Source organism: Andrographis paniculata, unplaced genomic scaffold (assembly GCF_009805555.1).
Source record: "Andrographis paniculata isolate CXL003 unplaced genomic scaffold, ASM980555v1 Contig12END, whole genome shotgun sequence".
Classification (NCBI taxonomy): Eukaryota; Viridiplantae; Streptophyta; class Magnoliopsida; order Lamiales; family Acanthaceae; genus Andrographis; species Andrographis paniculata.
Genome location: NW_026137402.1, coordinates 3,573,781 through 3,601,672, shown reverse-complemented (window position 1 = coordinate 3,601,672; position 27,892 = coordinate 3,573,781). Strand labels below are relative to the sequence as shown.

Below are 27,892 nucleotides of genomic sequence, written 5' to 3'. Positions count from 1 at the left end.
CTTTGTTATTTATCACTATTTTAAAATATAACAAACTTAAAAAATAGAATTATCTAAAAAAAAAAAAAATAGATAAGATTTTCAAAAATTAGATCTTCTTACATTGGATTTTGGTTCGGTCCCTGCACCTACCATTATACCTACAATGATCGGACATAGAGTCGCTATTCATACAACTTTAGTAGAACAAAAACATGTGGACCTTTCAAAAAAATTTAATAAAAATGAGAATAACGATCTTCCATATCAATCAGAAGAAGGGCGCCCTCCGAGGCACTCCTTTTCTACGATGATCGGTTCTTTTCTTGCTCTCCAATTGCTCCACATTTTTTCTTTTCTGAGGAGTATTACAAGATGAATTCACTCCATCCGACGCAACCTGCTGCGCTTAAAAGTTTAGAGAAAAAAAAAAAAAAAAAAAAAAAAAAAAAGGAAAGATGGATCATCAGATGAATATCTAATAAGATACGACATGATGGACTATGACAATCTCCGATAAATATTAATCACAATATATATATATGCATAGCTCCATATCGAAGATGTCACTCAACATATGATAGGCCGTGTAGACTATAATTTTTTGATACTAAAAATGGACTAAAGTATATATATAATACATGTTTTAACATAAATAGATAAAACACATTAAATTTATTTCATAATTTATGATGGTGTTAGAAAAACATGTTCCCATAAAGGTAACTTTTAATAAATATTAGATGTGCCTACATCATAAAATAAAGAAAAATTTCATATGACCTTGCATGTAAGAGAGCAAAAAGTATATGGATGATTAAGCTTCCTTTGGCAAGTATGACAAGTTTCGTTCTTCTCGTCGAGTGCGGCAGAGCCATTATGTGGTAGCGGAGTTAGCGATATAACCAATTTTTTGTTGCATCTGTAGGTCTACAATTAAGCGGCACAAACGACAATAATAATTGAGTTAATTTATTAAAATACGACAAGGAAAGTAAATACCATCGTAACTACTTATGCGAGCTAGTCGTCGTAAGCAAAATAATAACAAAAAGTAAAGTAAAATAAAATAAAATAAAATACTGTTTGACTAGATAAATTAAATAGATTGCACATTAATGTCGATAAAGTGATTGTAATATAAGTTTTCAGAGTGGCTTTCAAGTAAAAGAAAATATAATCCAAAACATTATTCGATTCGAATATCTATTATCATTAGAAGTCTATATATTTAGATAGAAACATAACTTAAATATTTATTGTACCTGAATTGTTGTACAACCAATAAGAGCCTTCAATTCACTCAGAGGAACAACATTTTGATACGCGTGTCTATATATCGTGAGTATCGTATGACTGTTGTGACAGTCATTTATGATACAATTCTTGCATAACGATTTGCCGCATTCTACACAATATCTATTTAAGTAAATCTCATGAAGTGGACATAGTTGAAAAAATATTTTTTCTAGAAAGCATGTAACCCATTCCGGATCTTTGCTCCGATGAATTTCATGATCATCCTGCAATATAAAATCAACAAACATTAAAACTCAGAAAAATTATTATATTGTTAAAACAAATATAAGATATTCTTCACATATATATTATGACAAATAAATATACAATATATATATATATATATATCAGAACAATGTATCTTACTTTTTCTATATTATTAATCGATGAAGAGCTCATTTTTTATGCAAAAAAGTAAAAATTTGACTCGAGTCGATATGTGTGTGTGTGTTTTCTTTATTTTTATGAATGAACTTATAAGAATGATGTTTTTGTATAATAATGATACATTAATCAAAGGTTTTATGATAATAGGACTTATTTAGGAAAGAAAGTAAACTCATAGGAATATAATAAATCGATTTTTATTAGGGATAACTATTAATCTTATATAAAATGAGTAAGCAAATTAAATTATTATTTGCATTTGAATACATACATTATTGCACTTACTATATATTCTCTAAATAAGAATAAATATAATGTTTTATTTAAATGTTTAGTAGGTTCTAGAATTATATTTCTTTCCTTTTTAAAAAATAGGCAAACAATATTTCAAAATTTGAAATTTTAAAATAAATCTGAATTTTTTTATTTTATTTTATTTTATTTTTTTTTGTATTTGAAAATTGTCTTATTTTTAATATTTAAATTTCAATTGACAGTTAATGTGTTGGCCGTTTATAATATTTGGTAATTGCAAAAATCATTTTACCTTCATCAAAGAATTATGATGCCATAAATGTTTAGCATATGAAATGCATTTCTTATTTTATTTTATTTTCAAATAAATTATTTAATACCAATCCAATGCAATTATTGCATCATTTTGTTCATGAATGTTATTTAGATTTGCAATTATCTGAAAATTATTTATTTTCTTCATTTACGATACAATTTTATTGAATAGTATTATTATTATTATTATTATTATTATTATTAGATGTCATTCTTTTAAAAAAATTAACAATTTTATTGTAAATAATTTGCAATATTTGAAAATTAAAAGCAAAGCCTTGTAGTAATTGTCGACGGATGATAACCATTTAACATAACTAAGAAGAGATCATGTTAACAAAATATGACATTAGATTTTGTTTAATTGCAATAATCAACATGAATAAAATTAAAGTTAATTACTTCGAAAGTTAAAAAAAAAAATGTTCCTTTAGTTGTAGTTTTTATGTAGATTAGAAATATGAACCGATCAAATAATTTAAATTTTAATTTCGATATAATATTTGTGTTTGTGTTTTCTAATTTTATTTTAGCTAATATATTAGTTAGTAATTACAGATAAAAAAATAAAATAAAAAAAAAAGATGAACATTTATTAGTTAAATTTGAAATTAAAATTAATAAATTCAGATTATTTTTGTTAGTCATTTTATAAACTATTACTTCATTGCAATAACATTAAAAAAAAATAAAATATATATATATATATATATATATATACAGCAATACTAAAAGAAACTACCTGTTGAAAATTTTTTAGGAAAAATGTTATAATATGATATATAGCCTGGTTGATATAGTATTTAATTTAGTGTATATATGTAAAAGTAAATAATGCTGTGGTAATAACTTCATTGAAAATCACAAAAAAAAAAAAGATTTCTTCAAATAATAAACGATTCAAAATTTTAAATTAAACTTATTATTTCAATATTTATTATTATTATTATTATTTTGACAAATTAGTTTAGAGTTTGTTCAATACCCAATCAAGAAGTCAACAATATTACAGATACACTTTCTTATATATGGACATCACATGCTTTTTGTTACAAACAAAACATGTGTGTGCTGTATAAAATAAAGATGTTTGATGTTATTTATACTTAGAACATATGTTCTACAGGAGTATATCATATGCTAAAATCAATTATTGTGTGTTGTGTAAAACTATTTTATAACGGTTATTTTATGTGATGTATTTGTAGTATATTAATATATATAATATAATGTATGTATTAATATTGTGTATCGTCGTTAGCAACGAAAAATGCTGAATTTTGAAACTTTGCACCGTAACCGCGGCCCCTAACATAACAAACACCTTAAAATTGAAAACACAATTCAAAATATACATAAAATCAATATTTATTTATTGTGTGCTGAATTAGGTGAGTCCGACAACAATATAATTTTTAAAAAAAAAATTTATATCCATTGTTTTTTCTATATCATTTTAATTTAAAATATTTTTTTTGCATGAGGGAAAATTGCGGCGGCGTACAAGTTATAATACACACGCAACCATTCAAGATCAAACTTGAAACCTAGCCTCCAAACATAGGATGTATTGCCACTTGATCTACAAAGAGAACATGTTACTTGACTTCCTTTTGTAAACATTGTATTTTGTATCTTGTTTTCGAAATATGTGTAATTACTTCCAAAGTACTAATGCAAGTATGTATATTATATATATATATGTGTGTGTGTGCATATGTATACCACTTAATATAATTGAAGTTTTGAGAATTAAGGTTGTTTGCTTTTGTTTTTGTTTTTGCTATTGTTAGGTAGTATATCAAATATTTATCAATCAAAATGATGAGTCAATGGATATATTTTCATCCGAATACCATCTGTCAGCTAATTTTTGGAATATTTTGTGTTGGATAATGAAACACTGTTATATGTATATTAAACATGTATTTATTTATTTCATTTTTAAAAAATATTTTTCTAGCTCTCCAGAAATTATTCTTTAAGCTTCAATATTGTGAGAGCAGTGCTGCAACAAATGAGCTTATAAAATCCTTGAGTTGTCGGTAATGTTAATATTAAGCATGTTCACCTAATTAGTTTTGCCAAGACATCTTGCGATTTTGAATGATTTTTGTGCTTGTATTTGTCAATATACCTAGGAATTATGTTTCATTGATCCTTTGTTATAATTTATATGTCTGGATATTTTTGAGAATTTTCATTAACGATTTGGACCAAAAAAAGCTGCATTTCGGAAGCTAAATAGAAAAGAAAAAATTTGTTTCGCAGGTATTGAAGAATTCGTAAAGTCAGGTGCTCGCGAGTTACAAAGTCGACTAAGAGTCAACTACCGGCATGCTAAAATCAAATAAATACCGGCTTGATTTACTCTTCAAAGGCTACAAAAGGCAATTTGGCGTGGGAGCAAATAAATATTTTTAGTTGTGAGTTTTGGATTGGACGTCTGCGATCTACTTGCCAGCTGGATACCAACTATCATAACCATCAACCTTTTAGAAGCTCTGTTAATTAGACCTATAAATAGGAGGTCGATGACTATTCATCTATACCATTCCGACCCATCATGCATCATTCCATCACACTACTCATTAGTTTGGGAACTCTAATTCCGTTCCAAACAATATTGACTATAGGTGGCTAGTATCACTCGTGACAGAAGTCACGTGCCCAGTTCCCCACCCTTTTACAATTTATTCTTGGATAGATTTTTTGTTTTATTAGTGTAATAGTGAATTTATTTTCTTAATAATTAATGAAATACCGTTATTTTTTATCTAGTAACTACTCATGGATAACATTTACATAAGATAGCTACTTTATGGAGCGATTCACAAGAACTTCAAAGGAGCAAATATAAGTTTACGCTTAAAATTTGATGAACAATATGCACCATTGTAATATTAAAATGAAACACAAATAACGTCAAACATATCAATTTATCTATTGTCGCTCAAAATTTATCATTGGAGACCTACATGTAGCTGTCCCGGCCGAATGGATATGTGATGGATTCCCAGCTAATTGAAGAAAGGTTCGGGTGATGTCCCACGCGTTATATTTGAGATGATTGACGATTACGATAAATAAGAAAACTTGACAAGGTTTAGGGTAGATCAAAGATAAAACTTTGAAGATGAAAAAAAAGTAAAATGCTTGAAAATAATCCCTCAATTCTACCTTGATTCCTCTATTTAATTCTTCCAAAAGCATAATCCACTTCCTCATTTACTATTGGTATAATTCCCTTCAAATTAATTTATCTCACATTAACATGTTCTTCCTTTAATGTCTCATCAATTGAACTCAAAATTTTGTGGAAGGAGATTGTACCTCTATAAAGAATAGGGACATTGTTGAGTTTGGTCCAAAAATAAGTTGGCATTCGACGAATTTGAAAGATCCATGCTTGCATGTCTTCTAAAGAAGCAAGTTCAGACAGCTACTATATGAGCCTCCGCTCCCTTCGGATTTTCAATTTGTGTTGCAAGTCATTTTTTGCCAGCTCTACTTGTTCGTCGCTCACGCCAAGAGGTTACTAATAATGTTAGGCTGCCTATTCCAACCTCATATCTCAATATGGATGTTGTCTACAAAGTCTTTGAGCAATTTCGGGCCTAATTCACTCTTCAATTTCTATTCTTGGATGTTGGGATAGGTTGTGGCATGATGATTGTCCGATCTACTAATGGTATGTCTTAACGGCGAACTGCTAATTTTCAGATACGAGATATTCATCCTAGTCACTATGGTCGTATTTGTCCAATTGACACATCTGAGGGAACCAATGTTGGACTTATTGGATCCTATTATCACATCAACAATAGTAAAGCTAACCTTAACAACAGTAATTTCTAGCAATAAACAATCCCAAACAGGTGTCCTTCTCAAAAGACTTCTATTCTTGCCAAGTATCGCAAATACTTCCTCCAAGGGTTTATTCTTTCGAATATTTTATACCCTAGTCGGAAAAGACATTCGAGATTTTTCCAGGCACATTCCAGCAATGTTCTTAGAAGTTGAGAATAGATCTATGTTGTTTTTCATCTCTATGTTGTTGACGAGGTTGAGGTGCAGTTCTACTCCCCCAACATGTCCCGGAGGTCCTTACTGCTTAAGATCTTAATGGTTTATGAGCCTTGTGAGGTCCATAAGGCCGAGGTCTTTCTAGCTAGAGTACCTACAGTCGAAAATAATGGCTGTGTTCTTAGATCAAACTTGGTGTTTGCTGCCTTGCCCCCTGCCATGTGCTATACGAAAGAAGATGAAGGACATATCCCCTTTGCCATATAAGATTAGAGGCAACAAAAATAGATACGGCTTGAAAATTCGATCTGAACACGGCACTAAAAAGTCGTGCTTAGACCTTAAAAAATAGACCTGAAAATTTTTGGGTCGTACCTGACCCTGCATGCCCGGGCCCATGAAATTTGGATTGTATCCGGCTCAGTCCGAATTATTATAATAGATATTTAAAATTTAATATATGTATATGTATATTTACTAACAAAATAATAATATAAATCAAATCATACCTTGATGATAAACCTCCTATTTCACCCAAATTTGTTTGGTCGTGGGTTCTGTATACAATTCTAAAAAAAAATCTCAGACAAGTTTCGATTAGCTTAAAAACTAAGGAGAAGGCCGGTTTCGATTAGCTTAAAAAATAAGGAGAAGTCAAAAACATATCCTTTTAAATCCTTAAAATTACTTAAAAAAATATATACTGTTAATATGATAGTACTTTAACACTTTTATAATTTATTTTAAATTTTATAAATTATATTTAAAGATTTTAAATTAAAGTATAAAAAATATACTTTTAAAATTTGATTATTTATATTTTAAAATTTTAATTTAAAGTTAATATATCAATTAAAAATAAAATTACAATATAATATTAAATTATTTGTATTTTATAATTTATTTTAAAATTTTATTAATTGTATTTAGTAATTTAAGTAAAATTAACAAATTTATATACTCCTATTTGAATTTGGTCTTTCAATTTTAAATTTTAATCCAAATATAATACATAAATTAAAAATAATTATTATATATTTAATTTTTATTAAAATATAATATATAAATTATTTATTTTTATATTATACTCCCTCTGTCCCATAAGTAAGTATCCATTTGTATTTTTGCACGTAATTTTAGAAATATTAGTATTATAGTGAGATATAGTAGGAATAAAGTAGAAATGACTAAAATAACCTTAGTACGTGTGATATAAAGGTAATGATATTTATGTAATATATTGTAAGTTGTAAGGGTATTTGTAATAGTAGGTAGATAGTACAGTTACTAAAAAGAAAATGTATACTTTCTTATGGGACAAATTAAAATGGAAAGATAGATATTTTGTTATGAGACGGGGGAAGTATTATATTATTGTATTTATTATTATTATTGTTGAGCACAAAAAAAAATGATGGGATCTTAAAAAGAGAGTACGAAACACTGTTAAGGAAAAGGCTTCCTCGGGAGAAAGCAGAGATCGGGTGTAATAAGGTCGGGTACAGAGATCGGGCGTGATAAGGTCGGGTACAGAGATCAGACGTGATAAGGTCGGGCGTTAAGATCGGACAGGACAAGGTCGGGCACGGAGATCGGACATGATAAGGTCGGGCAAAGCAGAAGTATCGGCAGACGCGGAGGTCTGTCAAGACGAAGATAGGGCAAAGAAGAAGTATCGGCAGACGCGGAGGTCTGTCAAGAGAATAGTCTGTTGAACCAATTGTCCATCTAAGGAGATAAGGCAAACAGAGCCGGTCGGTTGGTTCGCAGTCGGTTGGGCCAGTCGGATGGTCCGTAGTCGGTTGGCCTGCGGTCGGACCAACTGAGGTCGGACGGGGGACGGCTGATACGGAGGTCGGTCGAAAGAGGAAGTCAGGCGAAGAAGGACGGCTGATACGGCGGTCGGTCGAAAGAGGAAGTCGGGCGAAGAAGGACGGCTGATACGGCGGTCGGTCGAAAGAGGAAGTCGGGCGAAGAAGGACGGCTGATACGGCGGTCGGTCGAAAGAGGAAGTCGGGCGAAGGAGGACGGTTATTACGCAGGTCAGACCAAGTGAGGTCGGGCGAAGAAGAATGAGACGGACGATACGAGGTCGGACAAGAGACCAGATGGTGGTCGCTTGGTGGGGCGACCAAGGAATCGGTTGGCCTGCAGTCCGTCTAAGGAGTCAGGGGTTATTTTGGGCGGCTGAGTAGCCGGTCGGACCAGCCGCTCATTTAAGGCAGGTGAGATTTTCAGAGGCGGTCGGCCGAGTCAGTTGAGTGTTGTAACTGGCGAGAGCGGTTGGTGAGTCGGTTAACACACGTGTCAACAGAGGAGAACCTGGTGGGCGGTTGACAGCGGTTGCTGTAACCGACTAGACGGCGGTTCAAACTGTTTCTTTAAGAGGTTATTTAAGGATTCGGATCTGTTCTGACAAATCATCTTCAATCGACATCAAATTCAGCTACGCCGACGTAACTTTCTAAATAAGACGTGGAATTAGACCAAGGGTCGATGGTCTTGAGTAGGAACTAGTCTCAACAATTTCGCACATAAGAGATCGAGACACAGCCCCAGGGCTATGGGGAGTAGATCGATGAGAATTGTTTTTTGGGATCACCACTTTATTTTTCCAGTCTGTAGTTTTATTTTCCTATTTTATTTATGTATGCTACAGTGTTTAAAGATTCCTAATCTCAGGCACTAATTATATCAAATTCGAAGATAATTTCTTATTTTCGGATTTTACTTTTTATTGTTGAAAAATCGCATCAAGAATTATTATTATTATTATTATAGATAAAAAAAATTAACTTAAAAGTGTTTCTACTTCTTTCAAAAGCTACAATGTGCTTTTGAAAAAAATATTTTTCACCTTCAAAAATTGCTTCACAAAAGTCAACCGCAAATAGGTGCAAACTATTTTTTTAAGAAGCAAAAGTCAAAAACTCCTGCCAAAAGTCAATCCACACAAATTTATTCAAAATCCATAACTTCTTCTATTTAAAACCAATACTTCAATTTATTTTTGGGCTAATCCTAGCATTATCATTCCCATGCTACTTAGCAATTTTTGGTCTTAATTTTTCGTAAAAACTCTTAGCTTTATTTATATTTATTATTTTAAATCTATGTTTATTAGAAATTTTATCTTCTCCCAGCATTATTTTAATTGTGACGCTGTGGAAAATATAGTCGAAAGTTGATTTTATTATTAAATAATAAAATATTATTTAATTGTAGATTGAACTCTAATTTAATATAAATATAACTAAAAATAAATATAAGATTTTTTTAAACAAATATTCTTCTATAATAATGTACATATAATAAGAATATCAACATGGTGCTATTGAGCTAAGCCAAAAACATATCAAATCAAGTCCCGTAAGGGATGACCCGGTGGCATAAGGGTTGGACTTGTGACCGTGAGGTCATGGGTTAAACCCCCGACACTTCAGGTCACCTGCAATTTCTTTTCAAAATTCAAACATCAAACAATTACACTGATTATAATTCAATGCTGATTCAATGAAGCTATAGTTTCAACATGATGCTATTGAACCAACCAAAAAAACTATTGAACTTATAAACTTGCTAATAAAAATAAAATTAAATAAATCATTATCACCCAAAAAAAGAAAAATTCACAAATAATTACTCTCTTTATATAACTTTAATTTATTTTTTTCTTCAAATTTCTTTACCATATAATCCTCAAAATTCTCAGTCCCAAATATAGTATAGAATGAGATCTTTTCTATCCGCAAAAACTGCTGCAGCAGTATAATCTAATTGAATCAGCAAACAGCTCGACACCATTCTAAGCTAATTAATTTCGACTAAATCATACTTGTCGATCGACGGTAAAAAAAAAAAAAAAAAAAAAAAACAAACAAACAAACAAACAAACAAACAGGTAAGCATCAGAAACAACGTGAATGTAGTAAACTAAACGACGAGACAGCTGTAAAAAAGCTAAGGTATATTACCTGGGGTACTCGAAAACAAGACCTTCAGCAACACTTCTTGCTCGTGCTACCCCGAAAAGCTTTCCTACAATCGCGAGCGCAAAATGTATAGCAGAACTAAGTCCCCGACTAGTGATCAATTTATCGTCAATCACTACTTGAGTTCCAATCACTGCACCATCCCCGAGCGCGGACATAACCGAGGGATGTGCTGTAAATCGCTTCTCCTGTTTCAAAACAATGTCAATACTTGATGCTAAGAATATGCCTAAGTACCAATTTCCACGGCTTCTACCTTTAACGATCCGTGTCTCAGTAGAATTGCAGAGGAAAATCCAATAGCGCCAAAAAGTCCCCCGGCTGATTCGTGTTCTTTTAGTAATTTCTTCAAAATCTTTGACTTTTTTAGGCGCTCAGCTCCTAATTCTCCTCCCTGAGTTTTGCAAGAAAATAGCAGTTCGTCGTGAGTAAAATTACGCAAACCCGAGCGACGTAAAAGGGTAAGAAGTTTACAGGCAGGATGATCAGATCATGGATTGATTCGGCAGCAGCAGCAATTGTCGTGTCTGCAATGAATTTCGATCCACCGGCAGCTATGATCTGCAAAGATTTTTCGACAGAAGCGACGACGACGTCTGCTTTTGCGCGTCGAAGGATATCAACTATCGTCACCACTTCAATTTCTTCGGAACCATTAGCTACTGGAATGATCACCTGTGAACTTTTCAAAAACTTAAATTTCAAAGATTCTTCAAAATAAGCGAAAAAACCATTCAGCTGGGAATAAAGTTTGAAAATTGTAGATACGGAAAGCGACTGTTACCTGAGGGCTGTGATTAAGCGACCATGAAACCTCATGGAATTCTTCTTTTCTAGAATTCTCATCGCCCGCCGTTAGCAGCTATACACACGAAACAAACACAACCTTTTCAGATTCAACAAAAAATCTTAATTACGAACATTTTCAGACTTCCGTACCATAGAATCACATATTTGCATTGCTACAGACTCGCCAAAGAGCTGTCCCACCAACGATACAGCAAATTCAAAAGAAGTCCCCGGGCCTCGACTAGTCGTCAGCTCTCCAGAGACTTTCAGGTTCGACTTGACAGCAAAGAAAGTGGGAAGCTTATCCATAAAAGCCGGATGACAAGTTGTCTACCAGAACAAGCAGTATACTAATTAGTCGACAATTACAGAAAACAAGCAAAAATATTGAGATGATTACCTGTTTTCTCCTGATTAGACCCCACGGCAAAAGTGTCACTGCCGGAGCAGCACATATGGCGCCGTACAATCGCTTTGCCTCTGCCTGCTTGCTCGTCATCTTCTGCAGAATTTTGCTGTCTGCTAATCTTGCCGAACCCGGCATTCCACCCTGAATATTTTCGACACAAATCAATCCCATTGTCCAACAAACTATACAAAAACACATGCTACATAACACATTTAGTCTCCCAATCATTACTATTTCAAAATCTTATTTAATACTCCCTCCCTCCGTACGATATATATTGTCTCATTTTACTATTTTGGGTCATCCCAAATCAACTATTCCATTACCACATCACAACAGAACTGTCGGTCACTTCTTATTATCACTACATAAATGACACTACTTGTAAACATTTATACCGATTATCAATAAAATATCGATATTCTTTAAACTCAGTGCCGAACAAGTATGTCCTAATACATTTGGGATGGAGGTAGTATCAAACTGCTCAATGTTAATCTCACTAGAATTTTCGCAGTCGAAAATCACATTACTTTTCTATTAAGCATACAAAGCTATAATCAAATTACCATTTTACAAAACTAACTACTCGATATTCAAAAGTTCACAAATTGCGTAGCATCTTGATGAAAACGTGCAGAGCTTAATAAGTACAGAATAGGAATGCCATATTATCATCCTTCTATATACTCTGCTCCAAGAAAATTAAAGCCCTTAAATTGCAGTATTCCTTCTAAATTATCACGAAATTTTAGCCAAAGAAAATCGAATGAGCAAGTGGAATCATCTGCAAATTTACAGTGGATAACTGACCGGTAATGCAATGAGATCAAAAAGTTCATCGGAACAAGCAGAGATAAGCGCGTCAGCCACGAGCCTAACTCCGCCGGAAGCCTCAACCTCCAGCTGCTCCTCCACGGACGCCACCGTCACCGCTGCACCGGCACACCGCAAAACGTTGGTAATTATCACCGCCTCCATCTCCTCTGTTCCGAAACCAATTGGAACCAAAACCTACCGCCATACAAATAACACGAATCTTCAAAAATCAAAATGAAGGAAATAAAATACAATCAAATAAACACTCTACTCTGTACAAAATCGTGCCCTACCTTTTTCGGGGAAATCGAGGAAGGCGAGGGTGAAGCAGGAGCGATGGTTGGAGTTGGGGGAATAGTTTTGGTTGGTTTCGAAGAGCGTCGTTTAGGAGCAGGCTTCGCTTGCGTTTTGGGGATCGGAGTTTGTGCAGTAATCGAGAAAGCTGAGAAGTTGAATGTCCCGGCGGCAATGGCTACCGGAGCCTTCGAAATTGGGATTGAGGCCATATGCGAAACAGACCGCATCCTTTCTCCTTCACCTCTTCTTCTTCTTCTTTCCTCCGTTCCTGAATATTTGTGACGAAAAAACTGCTAGGGCTTATGAACCTGCAGCAGCAGCAGAAGTATCCATAGCCGGATTACAGCAACAACAAAGATTGATTTTGAGGGAAGATTGAATAAGCAGCTCAGCTCCACTTTAAGTCAGAAGATTTAGGCGTGTCTGGATATCGCTCTTCAGCGTCACATCTCTATTCTCAAATTTTCAGCTCCCTTTTTCTATGTCATACCATTATTAATTTTGATCTTATTAAAAAAATATATATATTAATTTTTATTTAATTCAAAATAAAATTATTAATGGTGATGTACAAAGACTCAAGGTTGTGAGAATTCGAATTTTCGATTTGAATTCGAACCGACTCTCGAAAATTCAAAATTTTTGAAAAGAAGGTAATCCAAATTGAACTGAATTAACTGAAATGTGAAATTCGAAATTCAAAATTTGAATTAAAAAATCCGAACTAATTTGAAAAATTAGAAAAAAATCTAAATTTCAAAATACGGATGAAAAAATTCGAACCAAACTGAAAATTTCGAAAAAAAAAAAAAAAAAAAAAAAAAAAAAAACTCTTTTTTTAAAAAAATAATATTTTAAAAAAAAACAAACTCAGATTTTTATACATAATATTTTGAAATAATATTTTAATAAAGATACATAATAAAAAAATAGGAAAGCTTTTTGGGGTAGCACGAGCAAGAAGTGTTGTTGAAGGTGTTGTTTTCGACGATAGCTTTTTTTAAGGCGTCTCATCGTTTAGTTTACTACATTCACATTGTTTCTGTTGCTTACCTGTTTTTTTTTTTTTTTTTTTTGATCGTCGATCGACAAGTATGATTTAATCGAAATTAATTAGCTTAGAATGGTGTCGAGCTGTTTGCTGATTCAATTAGATTATACTGCTGCAGCAGTTTTTGCAAATAAAAAAGATCTCATTCTATACTATATTTGGGACTGAGAATTTTGAGGATTATATGGTAAAGAAATTTGAAAAAAAAAATAAATATAAGAACTAAATCTTACTTGTCGATCGACGGTAAAAAAAAAAAAAAAAAAACCAAACAAACACGTAAGCAACAGAAACAACGTGAATGTAGTAAACTAAACGACAAGACGGCTGTAAAAAAGCTATCGTATATTACCTGGGGTACTCGAAAACAAGACCTTCAGCAACACTTCTTGCTTGTGCTACCCGGAAAAGCTTTCTTACAATCGCAAGCGCAAAATAAATTGACAAATTTATATTTAATAATATGGTAGAGATTAAAAGTAGTAAATGAATAAAAGATAAAAAAAAATCAAATTTGTTGGACATTCCAAATAAAAAAATATGATACTTATTTATAAAAACGGAGGAAGTACATATATTATATTCATCAAACAAAATGTATAATTCAACACAAAATATTATTTTTAATATTATATATACAAATTCTCATATTTTATATAAAAGAACACATGAACACACCCAACATTTCGAACAATATATTATTATATGTTGTCTCAAAAATTAGGCCTATATTGGCTATTGCAAAGAAATTGGTCAAAAAATATATATATATAGTAAAAATTAGTCACGTTTTTATTATTAGTGGAGAGAAATACAAGTGGTTATAAGTTTTATTTTTATCTTTTTAAGTTATTATAATTAACTTTAAAATATTTTTATATTTATATAATTTTTTATCCAAATATCCTTCTATTAGTATTATAAGACACTAATAAAAGTATTTTTGCAATTTTTTAATTTGTATTACGTTTTGATATAATAACTAATATTCAAATATCAACACTAAAAAAATAAATAAGATCCTTGAAGTCTGACAGATGTAGTATTAAATTATTAAAAATAATGTTATTAACTATATATTTTTAGTTGTAATTTTATTTTAATTAATATTTTTATATAATATTTTTTAAAAATATTGTTAACGTATGAAATTTAGAGTTAGGTTAAAAAGCACAAAGTAAAAAAAAAAACAAAAAAAAATGGGCCTAGCAATCGAGTTGATCGAACTGGCTGAGGGGCACTATGGGAAACTTAGGTAAAATAGATATATTTCTAAGGAAATAGCGGGTCGGAAGGTCCGCAGGTCGAAAGGTCCTCAGATCGGGAGATCCGCAGGTCGGAAAGTCCTCGGGACGGAAAGTCCGCAGGTCGGGAAGTCCGCAGGTCGAAAGGTCCTCAGGTCGGGGGGGTTCGCAGGTCAGAAGGTCCTCAAGTCGGGAGGTCCGCAGGTCGGAAAGTCCTCAGGACGGAAAGTCCGCAGGTCGGAAGATGCTCAGGTCGGGAGGTCCGCAAGTCGGATGGTCCTTAAGTCGGGAGGTCTGCGGCTGGACCAATAAGTCGGATGGTCTTTAAGTCGGGAGGTCTGCGGCTAGACTAACAAGTCAGATGGTCTGTAGGTCGGGACGTTTGTGACTAGACCAAATAAGTCAGTGGTCTGCAAGTCGGGAAGTTTGCAGTCGGATCAATAAGGCGGAAGATTTGCGGTCAGGCCAAAGAGGCGGAAGATCTACGATCAGTCCAGGGAGTCAGACACTTTTGAGAGTAAGTGAGAATGATACTGTGGTCGGTTGAGGGCACGTGTCAGCAGGAGAAGGGTTAACAGACGGTTGAAATGGAGACGTTGTAACCGTTCGGGCGACGGTTTCCGGTACCGTTTCTCAAGGAGTATTTAAGGATTTGGATGTTTCTGTATAAGGTATCTTCAATCAACTTCAACAAAGCAAGGGATCACCATTTTAATTTCCAATTAATTTTTTTTTTATATACTTACAGTGTTTAGAGATTCCTAATCTCATGCGCTAATTAATCAAATTTAAGGATATTTTCCATATCTTTGAATTTTACTTTTTGTTTGTTGAAAAAATACATCAACAAATATAATAAAATATTAAAAATGTAGGTTATAGTTCGAATCAAAACAACAAACTTTCTATTTTCATTTTGGAATTTTCCAATAATTGTCCCGTTCAACAAAATTATTTTATCAAATTATAACTTAAAATATTCATTGTATAAAGAATGTTGTACAAATCGATGCTTTTCTACTTGATCTTGTCTTTGCGTTTCTTCCCAACATTGCTCATATCATCGGCCAAATATAAAGAATGAGATTGAAGCTTCGTTTGTTTCTTCTACTACAATTTCAAAGACTAAGACATTTTTGTTGGAAGATGAAGACCGAGATGATATCCCCAACTAAGAAGAATCACCATATGCGATCAGGAGAAAATCACACAAGTAATAGATACCGATTACGGTATCAAAAGATCGAATCGAACTCGAATATCTTGAATCATGGTTTTGATTTGATAGGTTCCATTACGATTTCATAATTGATGATTTCGATTTAAAAATCATTGATTTCGATTTTAACGGCCGGTTTATATTTATTTATTTTTAGTATTTATTTATTTATTTATTTTTAATTTTATTAAAAAAAATTGTTAATATTTATTTTAATCTTATTGAGATATATATTATTATTTATATATTGCAAAAAAAATTATATAAGTAATACTCTCTCCATTCCAAATCAAAGGACTAGTGGAAATGTGTAAAATTTTTTGTCTTTGAATTTATTTATATATAAGTAATTATATGTGTTATGATATTTTTTTAATTTAAATAAAAATTAATAGTATTTTGATATTAGTGCATAATTACTAAGAAAGAATACTTTTTAACATGGGACAAACAAAAATAGTAAAAATAGTATACTAAATCTTAAATTAAAATAAATTATAAAAATATTGATGTATTAAATAATAATATAAATTTAAATTAAATATAATTATAATTATATGATAGAAATTATAAAATATAAATATACAAAAATAAAATTATTTATTTTTTATCAATATTGATATTCAGTTTGCTCACATAACATTTTTTAAGAATAATTCTTCATAAATATTATTAAAAAATACAAATATACACATTAATATAATATATATTATTGTTGTCGTAAAAAAAATCGACACCAACGAATTGAAAAAGCCTGTTATGAATTAATTTAATTGTAAGATTCCCGAGCTTCTAGAAAAAAAAATTCAATTGTATATATTACTACCTACTTAACATATAGTAAATACCTTTTTCAATTTACAAAATATTATACAAATGCCATTGCTTTTATATTACACCATACTAATAGGAGTATTTTTATCTTTTTTACTACAATATAATATAATACTAATATTAAGAAATTTACGTGCAAAAAACAAACGCGACCCTTTCAACATGACGAAAAAAATATTAATAAAAAATCAATCATTCAATACAAAATATTAATACCTTTTATATTATAATACAGTTCCTAGTACCTTTCATACAACCAAAAAAAAAATAAAATCTAACTCTATTTTAGTAAACAAACTGATTATATTTATTTTTATACAAAAATATTATAATATATAAATCTATAATTATAAATATAGAGTTTGTTTATTTAGTAAAATAATTTTTAAAAAATATAATATTTTTTATATGAAATATAAAAAATTATTTAAATAATATAAAAATAATAATATATATAACATATTATTTTTTTAAAAAAAATATATTTTTTATTTTTTTGGCCCAATTCAAAACATTACATCCACCCACAGCCGCGCCTCCTGCACTGCTGATTCTGCTGCTGCTGCTACTCGGCCCGGTTCCGACCGTAGAAATCGAGACCGAACCGTGTAAGTTCGATGGCGGTTCCGGTTCAAATCGGAGCAGCCGGTTCGAAACCGATTTAACGAGTCTACAAGTAAACACGGCCCTTTTTATTTTCCCAGTTTGTTCGTCGTCTTCGTCTCCAAGCTTCGCTTCTTAGTTCCAAGTTCCGAAACCCTCCTCTTCTTTCTTCTCTCGCTTTGTCGTCGTCCTCTAAGATCGGGTAACTTTGTCCTCTTCTTCTACGGTTTTATTGGAAGTTGAATCGTTGCATTAATTTCCCTTTTTTTTTTTTTATGCTTTTAATTTCTATGCTGGCTGCTATGGGTTTTTAGGGTTTAACTGTTTGATGTAAATCAGTTGTGCTGATATTAGATAGATTTTAAGGGCTGGAATCTATTTAATATTTAATGCGACTATAATCAGTTTAATTTGTACTGATTCTGTGCATTCTGTTATTGTGAGTTCACCTCCTGTTTCTTTGGTTGGAATTTGTTCTTCTTCTTTTTATTTTCGATTCTTTGTATATTTGCCATGGTTTCAAATTTTTGTCTGCAATTTCTTATATATATATATATATACATATATATATTTCAATCATTTATTGAATTAAAAGCATTTACTGGATTAGTTCCTATACATTGATGATTGAAGTTACATCAAATCAAAATATATTTTTTATGTTGGTAAGAGGTTCTGTAATACCTCATAACCATTTTCCACATTTTGGTTACCTTGTTACCCCTGTATGAATGTTGTTGAGACCTTTATGCTGGAATTCTAATGGTAGATTTGCAAAGTTTCCCGTGAAGATTTTTATTATGGTTTAAGTTTTACATGTAGTTCTATCACTAGTAATTACTGAATTCTTATTTGTTTTAGGTCTAAATTAAATCGAAGAAATGTATATTACTAATAGTATTCTAGTAGCTTGTTACCTTATGTTTGGTAGTTTGCCATGCTTTTCATACATAGGAGAGAATCTGATGTTTTAGTTTATTTGCAGTTTGATCTACAGTGCCACATTTTAATATCAAGAAATGGACATTGACCCGGAAGTCCCAGAAAATATTGAATCGATGGCCCATGTGGATACTGAAGTAAACGCCTAGAACTCTGTAGAGTTCATTTTACTTTCTTTTTATTATCTTTTTGAGGTAAACATAAATGATCGTGATTTGTTTATTTTTCTGATTTTCAGAGTAAAGAGGCTGACGTCATATCCAAAACAATGGAACAATTGGATATCGGAGAGCCATCTTCTAGCTTCAAGAGAAAGCCGGTCATAATTTTAGTTGTGGGAATGGCCGGTATGTTTAGAAAACAAGGAATGCCTATGCTACTGCTATTATAAAGTATCGATTTCCATTGTTATATTCTGATTGATTCATGTACGAATTTGCCCAGGAAGCGGAAAGACTACATTTCTTCATCGCCTTGTTTCTCACACTGCTGCATCAAATATTCGTGGCTACGTCGTAAATCTTGACCCTGCTGTTATGACTCTTCCATTTGGTGCAAATATTGATATTAGGGATACTATTCGATACAAGGAGGTTATGAAGCAGTTCAACCTTGGACCAAATGGAGGAATTTTGACTTCTCTTAACTTGTTCACGACAAAATTTGATGAGGTAAATTGTTTGTTAAGGACTTGTAACTTTATAATAATAAGCAACCTGTTCATGAGACCACATTATTTAGCTGTTTTGGATATGTATATATCATAAATATGTTCGACAAGATGGAGGGGTGTTTTGGTCTAGCCAAGTCTGCCTTAAATGCAATCTTATTTAGGAAAATGAACGTAATCTTCCTTGTAGAGAAGTCACTCTCATTTGTGGTTTGGATTTCACTTTCTTTGAATTTGTGTAGAATTAAAGTTTTCTTTTGTCAGAAAGTTGTTTTGCAAACTGATTGTTCTAGATTCTTTTGTTTTATTTTTTCTTTGCATATTTTTTGTTAGATTTCGGATGTTTAGTGGCTTTATATCTGATATCAAATCTGTAATCTGTTAATATGATGATTGCTGTGATTTTTAAACCAAAAATTTAGACACCAGCAAATATTTGAATGGCTGATGTATTGTGGAAATAAATAATGTGTTGTCACAACAAATTTTTGCTGTAGGTTTTTATCGAAATCCTTAATGAAATACAAGTTCTTTTTGTTTGCAAAATTTTCTGTTTTTTTGTTCAGTCTTGTTTAACTTTTCAAGTAATCAAGGGAAGAGACTAATTTTTACATTCATGAGTGCAGGTGATATCAATGATTGAAAGACGAGCACCCCAGCTTGACTATGTTCTAGTTGATACACCGGGACAAATTGAAATCTTCACTTGGTCCGCTTCGGGTGCCATTATCACCGAAGCTTTTGCATCAACTTTTCCAACAGTAATTGCTTATGTTGTCGATACGCCACGTTCATCAAGCCCATCCACCTTCATGAGCAATATGCTGTATGCTTGCAGCATTCTCTACAAGACCCGGTTGCCGTTAATATTGGCTTTCAATAAGACTGATGTGGCCCAACACGAGTTCGCATTGGAGGTATATCGAATTACCCATTAATTTTTGCACTTTTAAGTTCCGAGTCGAAAATGTTTATTTAGCTGTGTTATCTTCTTTCTTGCCAACGACTTCACTAATGATTGTTCGGTTGTCAATTATTCTCTCCGTCTATTAAAATTAGCCCGCCTGGTTCTGGCACGGAGTTTAAAAAAATGAATATTTTATTGAAAAAGTGATAGGTAGTTGAGGATATTTTTGTAATTTCAGTTAGAAATTAGAGTAAATGAAGAGAGAATACTAGAAAATGGTATTTGTTGTAAATAAGTGTTGAATGAAAGACTAATAATTAAATTTGTTGATTTTGTCAAAATTAGTAATGAGATAAATTTAGTGGACTGACTAAAAAAGAAAGTGAGAATAAATTTGGCTGACGGAGGGAGTATTTGTTTACTGCATAACGTTTTCTCCCATTAATGCAGTGGATGAAAGATTTCGAGGTATTTCACGCAGCGTTAGATTCCGATCACTCGTACACATCAACGCTGACTCGAAGCCTCTCCCTTGCACTGGAAGAATTCTATAAAAATCTTCGATCTGTTGGAGTTTCTGCAGTCACTGGCGCGGGAATGGACGCCTTCTTCAAGGCCATCGTAGCGAGTGCAGAAGAATACATGGAAACTTACAAGTATGTTACACATCATTCACCTATTTAGACATTGAAATTTTGCTGCATCAATAAATTAAAATAAGAATCATTTCATTACCTAATGGCTTTTTCCGAAGGGCTGATCTCGACAAGAGGCGCGCAGAGAAGGAACGACTGGAGGAAGATCGCAGAAAGGAAAATATGAATAAGCTGAGAATGGATATGGAGAAGTCGAGAGGTGAAACTGTCGTATTGAGCACTGGTTTGAAGGATAAGGTGAACACGAGCATGGAGTGCGATGGAGAGGCAACGGATGAGGATGACGAAATAGTCGAAGATTCTGAGAGGTACAGTGAAGATGACGACGAGGAAGACGATGAAGATGAAGAGATTGCCAGTTTTTCATTAAAATGAATCTCAGGTATTTTTATATATACATAAAAACTCTGTTTGCTCTGAAGTTTGAAATAGGAGTGAGGCTTTAGTAGTTTCTATTACTTTGATTTGAGAAAGCTTGGGGTGTTTTTTTGATGGATTTGATTTAATTTTTAGTTAAAATTGATTTTACATTTAAAATTTTATTATTCAAAATTAAAATTTAAATTCAAAACCCACAAATAAACATATAATTTTTTGGGTTTGCTGGCTCCGCAGTTCTCTAGTATTTGATTTGATGTTTTGTGAGAGAAAGTGTATTTGATATAACGATTTTTTAAAAATGAATTGAGCTAAATGAGCGAAATATTGTATGTGAACAAAGCCTAAAACTCCCCGATCCATTATGGTTCTCATTGTTTCTTATTTCCTTTTATTTTTCGCCCGTCAATTTAGTGTAACCCGAGGCATTGTTTTCATTGGATATTTCTTTCCTCCCCTTTTGAAGTTGACCACAATATCTAGTTCTTTTAAATAACGTGAAAATTCGCAACTATTACCATTTTGTGCTATTTGGTTAAACTTCTGGTCGAGCACTGCAAATTAGAGTCGAAAGATAAGTCACAGTGGGCCAACTTGAAGAGAATCAATTAGTTTTGAGCTCGACATATTTGTCTTAGATTTATTGATGAACAAAATAAATGAGGCGAAGCCACGTTTAGAATTTGAAGAACAAGTTTAACATAGTCGTATAATCACTATAACTATCGACTCCCATATTCCAATAAAAATATAGCTCTTGAATTGTTTTATTCCTAAAATATTGAACCATTGAAAATTTTATCTCCATCCTCATTCTCATAATCATCATAGGGTGTCTGTTTGTTGCGGAATATGGTTCAGGAAGAAAAAATGTATGATTATAGATTATAAATATAACTAATGCAGAAACACAAACAAACAGACTCTTAACATTCTAGTAACACTCTTGCATTACCATATGCAATGTAATGTAACATATAGTTGCATTTCTGTCCAGGTAATATAAATCACACTCCCAATTTATGAGCTATATATTAATTGGAACAAACTTACCTACCAATAGCAGCAAGTGTTACCGTTGTATCGAAAACAGCTACAGGTCAGATTTCCTCGGATTTATTTAAAGATGTTTCGATCGCCAATCCACTTTGAAACTCACATCATCTCCTTCATCATCACTCGACGAAGATTCTTCATTTCCATGATTGGATTCTTCGATTTTCTTAACCACAGTTTCTGCTGCAGACTTGGAAGCTCTAAGCTCCAGCTTCTTCCGTCTTAATGTTTCCACTCTCTCTTTGTAAGCCCTGAGATTTCAAGAACCAAAAGTCGCACTTTTTTAGGTTAGTCTCAATTATACTCGACAAAAAAAATATTTGTGCTGCAATGGAAGATCACCTTTGCTCCACTGTCTCCTCCTCTTCAATCATTTCAGCAGCATCAAACTGCAGTATCGGCAGAAACAAAATGTAAGGCGTTAAAAGTTGAGTACGGGTTTCTTAGTTTATTAATGCAAAGATGATGGAGAATCTCAAACCTCTTCTTCCTCCAATCGGTTATCCACCTCCTTTAAATCTTCTTGAATTAACTTCTCAAACTCCTTGTATTCGTCCCTGCTCGAATAGGAGATAAACAAAATATGTTAACGACGTGACTGGAGATTTAAATATTGATGGGAAATAATATCAGTGCATGCGGAGCTTCTAGAAAATTCTGTCTACAGCGGAATTAAACTAGAGTAGGTTCAGAAATCCTTTCAAAAGTCTGGTATTTTTAATGCAGGAAGAACATATCAACTCAAATACTTGGGGCTTGTTTGGTTTTGGTTTCAAATCAAAATCACTACTGTTTAGCCGGCACTATTTTCAATAAAAATAAATTATTTTTTTTACGTGCATAATATTAAATAAAAATAATGTTTAAATCAAAACTCAAGTAAATAACTCAAATTCAAACAAAAAACAAACAAATCCTTGGGGCTTGGTATCACATGAATTCTATTAAAGACAGAGTACCTATCACCACAGCTAATCTATAACTGCCGTCATAGAGATTATCAACATTCCAATGCTCTACTTAAATATTCGGGTAATATAACTAACGAGTTTCAGCATATGGATCTTGGTGAAACCAATTTCTGGCCTAGATTCTTAAAGCTAATGGTTGTTACATACGTTTCCCTTTAAGTATCTACATTACCAGTGCTATTCCACAACACAAATCTAGAGGTGTAAAATTGTTCTACGCTTGTTCTTGTAAAACTCCATTTTAGCCATAATTTAAAATTTTAAAAACAGAGTTAGATCATCAGCCTATCTAGCATGTATAACATCCCGAGATATATTTGAAAGTTTCTACACGTGCATCTATAGTTACAGAGGTACTATGGGTTCATGATTAAATTCAAAGGCAACTCACTTGTGCTCACCAATTATATATAGAGTTTGAATCTGACAGTTTCTATTTATGTATACACTTTTAAAACTTTTGACATTATTCATCTATGATAATTTTATAAATAATATCACATCAAATATAGTTCTTTCACAAAACATCACATATAATACCGACTTTTTACTATTCCCAAATTTCTTCAAACCTCCACAAGTCTGTCTAAACGGAGAGTATATCAATCATGTGAGACCGGTAAGGAATATGGTAGCGCATCAAAACACAAGCTAAACAAAATGAAATAGAAAAGAAAGCTCACTTTACATCAGGCTTTACAGGCGTAATGCCCCGTGCACGTAAATCAGCATCTTTATCATCAAAAAAGCCTTCAGGAAGTGCTCCTTTGGCTTGTTTAGCTTCAGAACCAGTGGTAGATTTAGAAACCGGTTCATCGGATTCCTGAAATTCACGACTTCTCGAAGGCATGGTTGTGGCTGTGGATGATCTGTCAGTCTCAATCCCTGATACAAATGCCGCCTCAGCTTGAGTTCTTGCAGGAACAAAATCAGACTTGGGTCCAGAATCAGTTCCTAGAAAAGAAAAGCAAACTCATTCACAGTTCACACCCAATTAAAACTAATGAAGATAAGTGTTGCCTGAATCTAAATTAAAGCATGAAAAAAGAGCATGATCAAGGTAATTTAAATTAGTGGGATTGGTTCATAATGCATAACAAAATTACTAAGGATTACTGACATTTGAGAAAACACATGACAAGCATCCAGAAAATGAAGCGCTAAGATTAAAATGACAAAAATTACTAGTTGTTAAATCATTACATGTGCCTGTGCGACACAAAAGCATAATCCAATACTACAAGCCAAACCAAATTCTTACCAGCTTTCTGCCTCTTTGTGTCATGATTATCAAAAAAATCTGGAGGAAGATTAGAAGAATGATGTGAAGGCAACACGGATGAAGGTGCAGAATTGTCATTCAACTCTTCAGATGACTTAGATTTAGGCTTTGGCAACTCTTTAGCTGCCTCAGGTTTGGACTTTTGCACCGCCTTAGCAGACACAGCATTATTTGGCCGGTTTGCAGCAGCAGCAATGGCTTTAAACTTTTCAATAGCCTGAACAAACATAAGCATAAATGTAGAATAAGTGACCTACAAATAATCACTCGTGACCCATCAAGTTATCAAGTATCAACAATAAAGAGCTGCATAAATTATGCTTCTAGGAGATGAAAGCAAGTTAATCAAGGATCATGCGTTAGCAACAAGAAAACTAAATCCACATTTGGGAATTGGAAACAGAAAAACATCTTGTGTCAGTCTCTGTGTGTGGGTGTGTTTTTTTTACTGTGTGCATTTTTGGTTTTATTCTATTTATTTATTTTCTATTATTATTTTTTTTTTTTTTTTTTTTTGAGGTGACTAGTGGCTGGATACGGTGTTTTGAATGAAAAAAGAAGTGTTGGAAATCAAGAATTACATCACCAACTTTACTAATAGAATAAGGAAATCAAGAATTTCACAACCAATTTTACAGAGGTAGAGGGAGAAGAACAAAAGGTCTAGAGGAAAAAATAAAATTAACATGTATTTACTACATTAACTTCAACAAACTATTGATGTCCTAAAGAACACAAAAACTGAAAGACTATGGTAAATGGCACAGCACAAAAACTCACAAATAGCACAATATGCAGTTCCATGATGGAGAACTTTAAATTATACGTGATAAATGACTCCTAACTAAAATACACACACACAAATGTAATCACAAGACAAATATGAATGCATGAGAACCCATTTCCACCTTTTATCGATTATGCCAAAATGACTACACAAAGGCTCTATGTTCAAGTATTGCATATCTTGCTGCATTAGAATGCCAAGCCTGTCTACTTATCATGCCCATTAATTATTGATTTCATTAAGAAGACTATACTCCTAAACCAAAACATAAAATTAGTAAATAAAAAAGATGAAAAAAAAAAAAAAAAAACAACCACCACCACCACCAAAACCAAACAAGCCTTCACGTACTATATAGGTAGCGGAAAAATTTTAAACTGTTATCATCCACTACAAAATTCTCTTCATAGATTTCTCATAATATTATGTTAGTAATTAGAAGCTTACCTCGTGGTGCTTACGAGAAGCTTGGTGAGCCGGCCAAAGTGATTCAGATTTGATGACAACATCACAAACTTTACATACAGGTTGGTCATGCTCATACCTGCATTTACAATTTACAAAGAGATTTATTTAATCCTCTATGGAAACAACTACAAATTACAAAAATTTATATCAACAGAAAAACCAACACTTTTTAGGCTAACTCAATTGATCTTTCTATGGATGAACCAGAGGCGTAATTTCAAGTGTATCATTCTAAAATCATGCTGCATATTAACAATAATAAATTCCTATTTTTAATCAGATAGTTCAACAGGATCACTTCAAATTCCATGCTCACACCATCACATAGAGTCAGATATCACATCACATGCAATATTATGAACATACATAACACATGTAAAGCCAAACATATATAAATGAATTGTGCATCGGGGTTTCACTAGGGCATGACAGTTAATAAGAAACTTTAATTCTACATAAATTCAAAGCATTCAGAACAATCACACTGTCATTCTAGAAACTTTAAACTCAAATTTGTAAGCAGTTTCTAGGACTTGATATCAGAAAATAGTTTCTCTTACTAAGGTGTCCAAAATTAAGAATAAATTGGCATTCAGAACAATCACACTGTCATGGAAATAGAATGATCATAAAAAATCACCTAATAAAAGGAGAATCAATTCGCTGCTTTTCCTGCTTTTGTGCATTCAATTTTGCTCGAAACAATGCTTTTGATTTCGCTTTTGCGTCCATTTTCTAAATGTATTACCTGAAAAATAATCAAACAATAATCTTAAACTTTCACTCTACAACTTAATCCTTTCCTCCTAATTACATATATGTCCTAATTTTCAACTTGAAAGAAACATAAGTAAAACATCACCATTGAAACATGTATAAGCTAGGGTAATGGTCAATGGCTCACGGCAATAATTTTACATTAAAATTTTTAATTTTTCGCTGGTTAAAGAGCATACTTAGACTCTACATCATGATATATGCTAATAATTTCTTTGGATGAGAAATCCTAACTACTCGTAACATTTAACTATAACAGATGTATACAAATACGAGCAGAACATGATGAGAAGGGAAAAAAACTCAACTCAAGAGTAACTGCAAACACAAAACAAATATTTCAAATCTACATCCAAATCGTACGCATAATAATAACAGTAATAATGATAATTAAACCAAACGCATATAGGGTTAGAGTCCATTCGTCGATTAACATAAACAAATAAAGAATTTCAAGAACAAGACCTACAGCTTACCGAATAATTTAGGGTTTGAAGAACGCAGGCTGTGGCGGCGGCGGCGGCGGCGAAAGCAATGGAAGCAGCGATAATGATGAAAGAAGAAGAAATTTAGGAAGAAGACGGAGGAAGATTCGAAAGAAGGGGAATGAGGAGGGATACTATTTGGAGGATCCGAGTCGGTCCAGTATCCTTTTAACCCGGTCCCGGCCGGGTCAGACCTGGCCCGGTTTTGGGTTTTAATACAGGTACTAACGTGAATCCCATGCTACACACGCTAAAATTCTAACATATAAAAAAAATAAAAAATAAAAAATAATAATAATAATTAAAATATTAAAATTAATATCCAAATATAATTTTAATTATATATCTATATGTGCATAGATTATAATTTCATTTTAATATAATAAATATTTTTAATAAAAATATTTCAATATATTAAATATATGTCTATTTCAAATAGAAAATTTAAAACCATAAATAAATTTTTACATATAAGTTGTATTTTAATATTACATAATTTTTTTTTTATAAATTATTCTATAATAATGATTTGATAATTTTATTTGAAAGAGTTAATTTTATATTCATTATTGATAATATTCAAATTTATATATTTAATTCATTTGAATATTAGAAGAATATATTTCTTATGTCTATTATTTTTTTATTATAGTAAAAATAATTATACAATAAAATAAAAATATCTTTAGTTTTTGTATAAAGTGCTAACATATTACACATATATAAAGTATAAAATGCAAAAAAAAATCTAAAATTATTTTACAATTTTACTAATTAATAAAGTAATAATACTTTCATTCCACCTTCTTCCTCAAATATTTTTATTTTTGTTTATGTCTGTCTCATCTTATTTGTCATTTAATTTTTAGAAAAAATAATTAAATTTAATCATATTTTAAAATTTATAATCAATTTTTTAATATTAATTAAATTAATTAATTATCTTAATTTTAATATTTAATTATTTATATGATATAAAAATTATTTGTACTAAT

At 32.1% G+C, this 27,892-nt stretch overlaps 3 protein-coding genes across 7 annotated transcripts; 1 reads left to right on the top strand and 2 right to left on the bottom strand.

Annotated features, from left to right (window-relative positions):
* Positions 1-1,432: 1,432 nt before the first annotated feature.
* On the bottom strand, positions 1,433-13,029 carry LOC127256635 (protein DJ-1 homolog C). 5 transcript variants are annotated; one of them, XM_051282747.1, is made up of 9 exons: positions 12,564-13,029; positions 12,265-12,465; positions 11,443-11,592; positions 11,193-11,372; positions 11,038-11,115; positions 10,728-10,928; positions 10,510-10,647; positions 10,236-10,441; positions 1,433-1,502 (listed from the first exon to the last, which is right to left on the bottom strand). In XM_051282747.1, exons 1-9 carry the CDS (start codon positions 12,792-12,794, stop codon positions 1,448-1,450), a joined length of 1,440 nt encoding a protein of 479 aa, XP_051138704.1. In that variant the 5' UTR covers positions 12,795-13,029; the 3' UTR covers positions 1,433-1,447. The 5 variants fall into 5 exon arrangements, with proteins under 5 accessions (XP_051138704.1, XP_051138712.1, XP_051138737.1 ...); XM_051282755.1 differs by lacking the exon at positions 1,433-1,502 and adding an exon at positions 9,600-9,718 and having other exon boundaries at positions 12,564-13,028; XM_051282780.1 differs by lacking the exon at positions 1,433-1,502 and adding an exon at positions 9,691-9,709 and having other exon boundaries at positions 12,564-13,028.
* Positions 13,030-17,587: 4,558 nt separating this feature from the next.
* LOC127254409 (GPN-loop GTPase QQT2) lies at positions 17,588-21,235 on the top strand. Its single transcript, XM_051279504.1, has 7 exons — positions 17,588-17,720; positions 18,504-18,597; positions 18,699-18,807; positions 18,905-19,131; positions 19,757-20,047; positions 20,488-20,693; positions 20,792-21,235. Exons 2-7 carry the CDS (start codon positions 18,538-18,540, stop codon positions 21,066-21,068), a joined length of 1,170 nt encoding a protein of 389 aa, XP_051135461.1. The 5' UTR covers positions 17,588-17,720; positions 18,504-18,537; the 3' UTR covers positions 21,069-21,235.
* A 768-nt stretch (positions 21,236-22,003) lies between these two features.
* Positions 22,004-27,045, bottom strand: LOC127254419 (protein ABA AND ROS SENSITIVE 1). Its single transcript, XM_051279514.1, has 8 exons — positions 26,889-27,045; positions 26,276-26,383; positions 25,615-25,711; positions 24,360-24,597; positions 23,782-24,052; positions 22,609-22,684; positions 22,470-22,516; positions 22,004-22,378 (listed from the first exon to the last, which is right to left on the bottom strand). The coding sequence occupies exons 2-8, from the start codon at positions 26,365-26,367 to the stop codon at positions 22,192-22,194; spliced, it is 1,008 nt and encodes a 335-aa protein (XP_051135471.1). The 5' UTR covers positions 26,368-26,383; positions 26,889-27,045; the 3' UTR covers positions 22,004-22,191.
* Between the last annotated feature and the right edge of the window lie 847 nt (positions 27,046-27,892).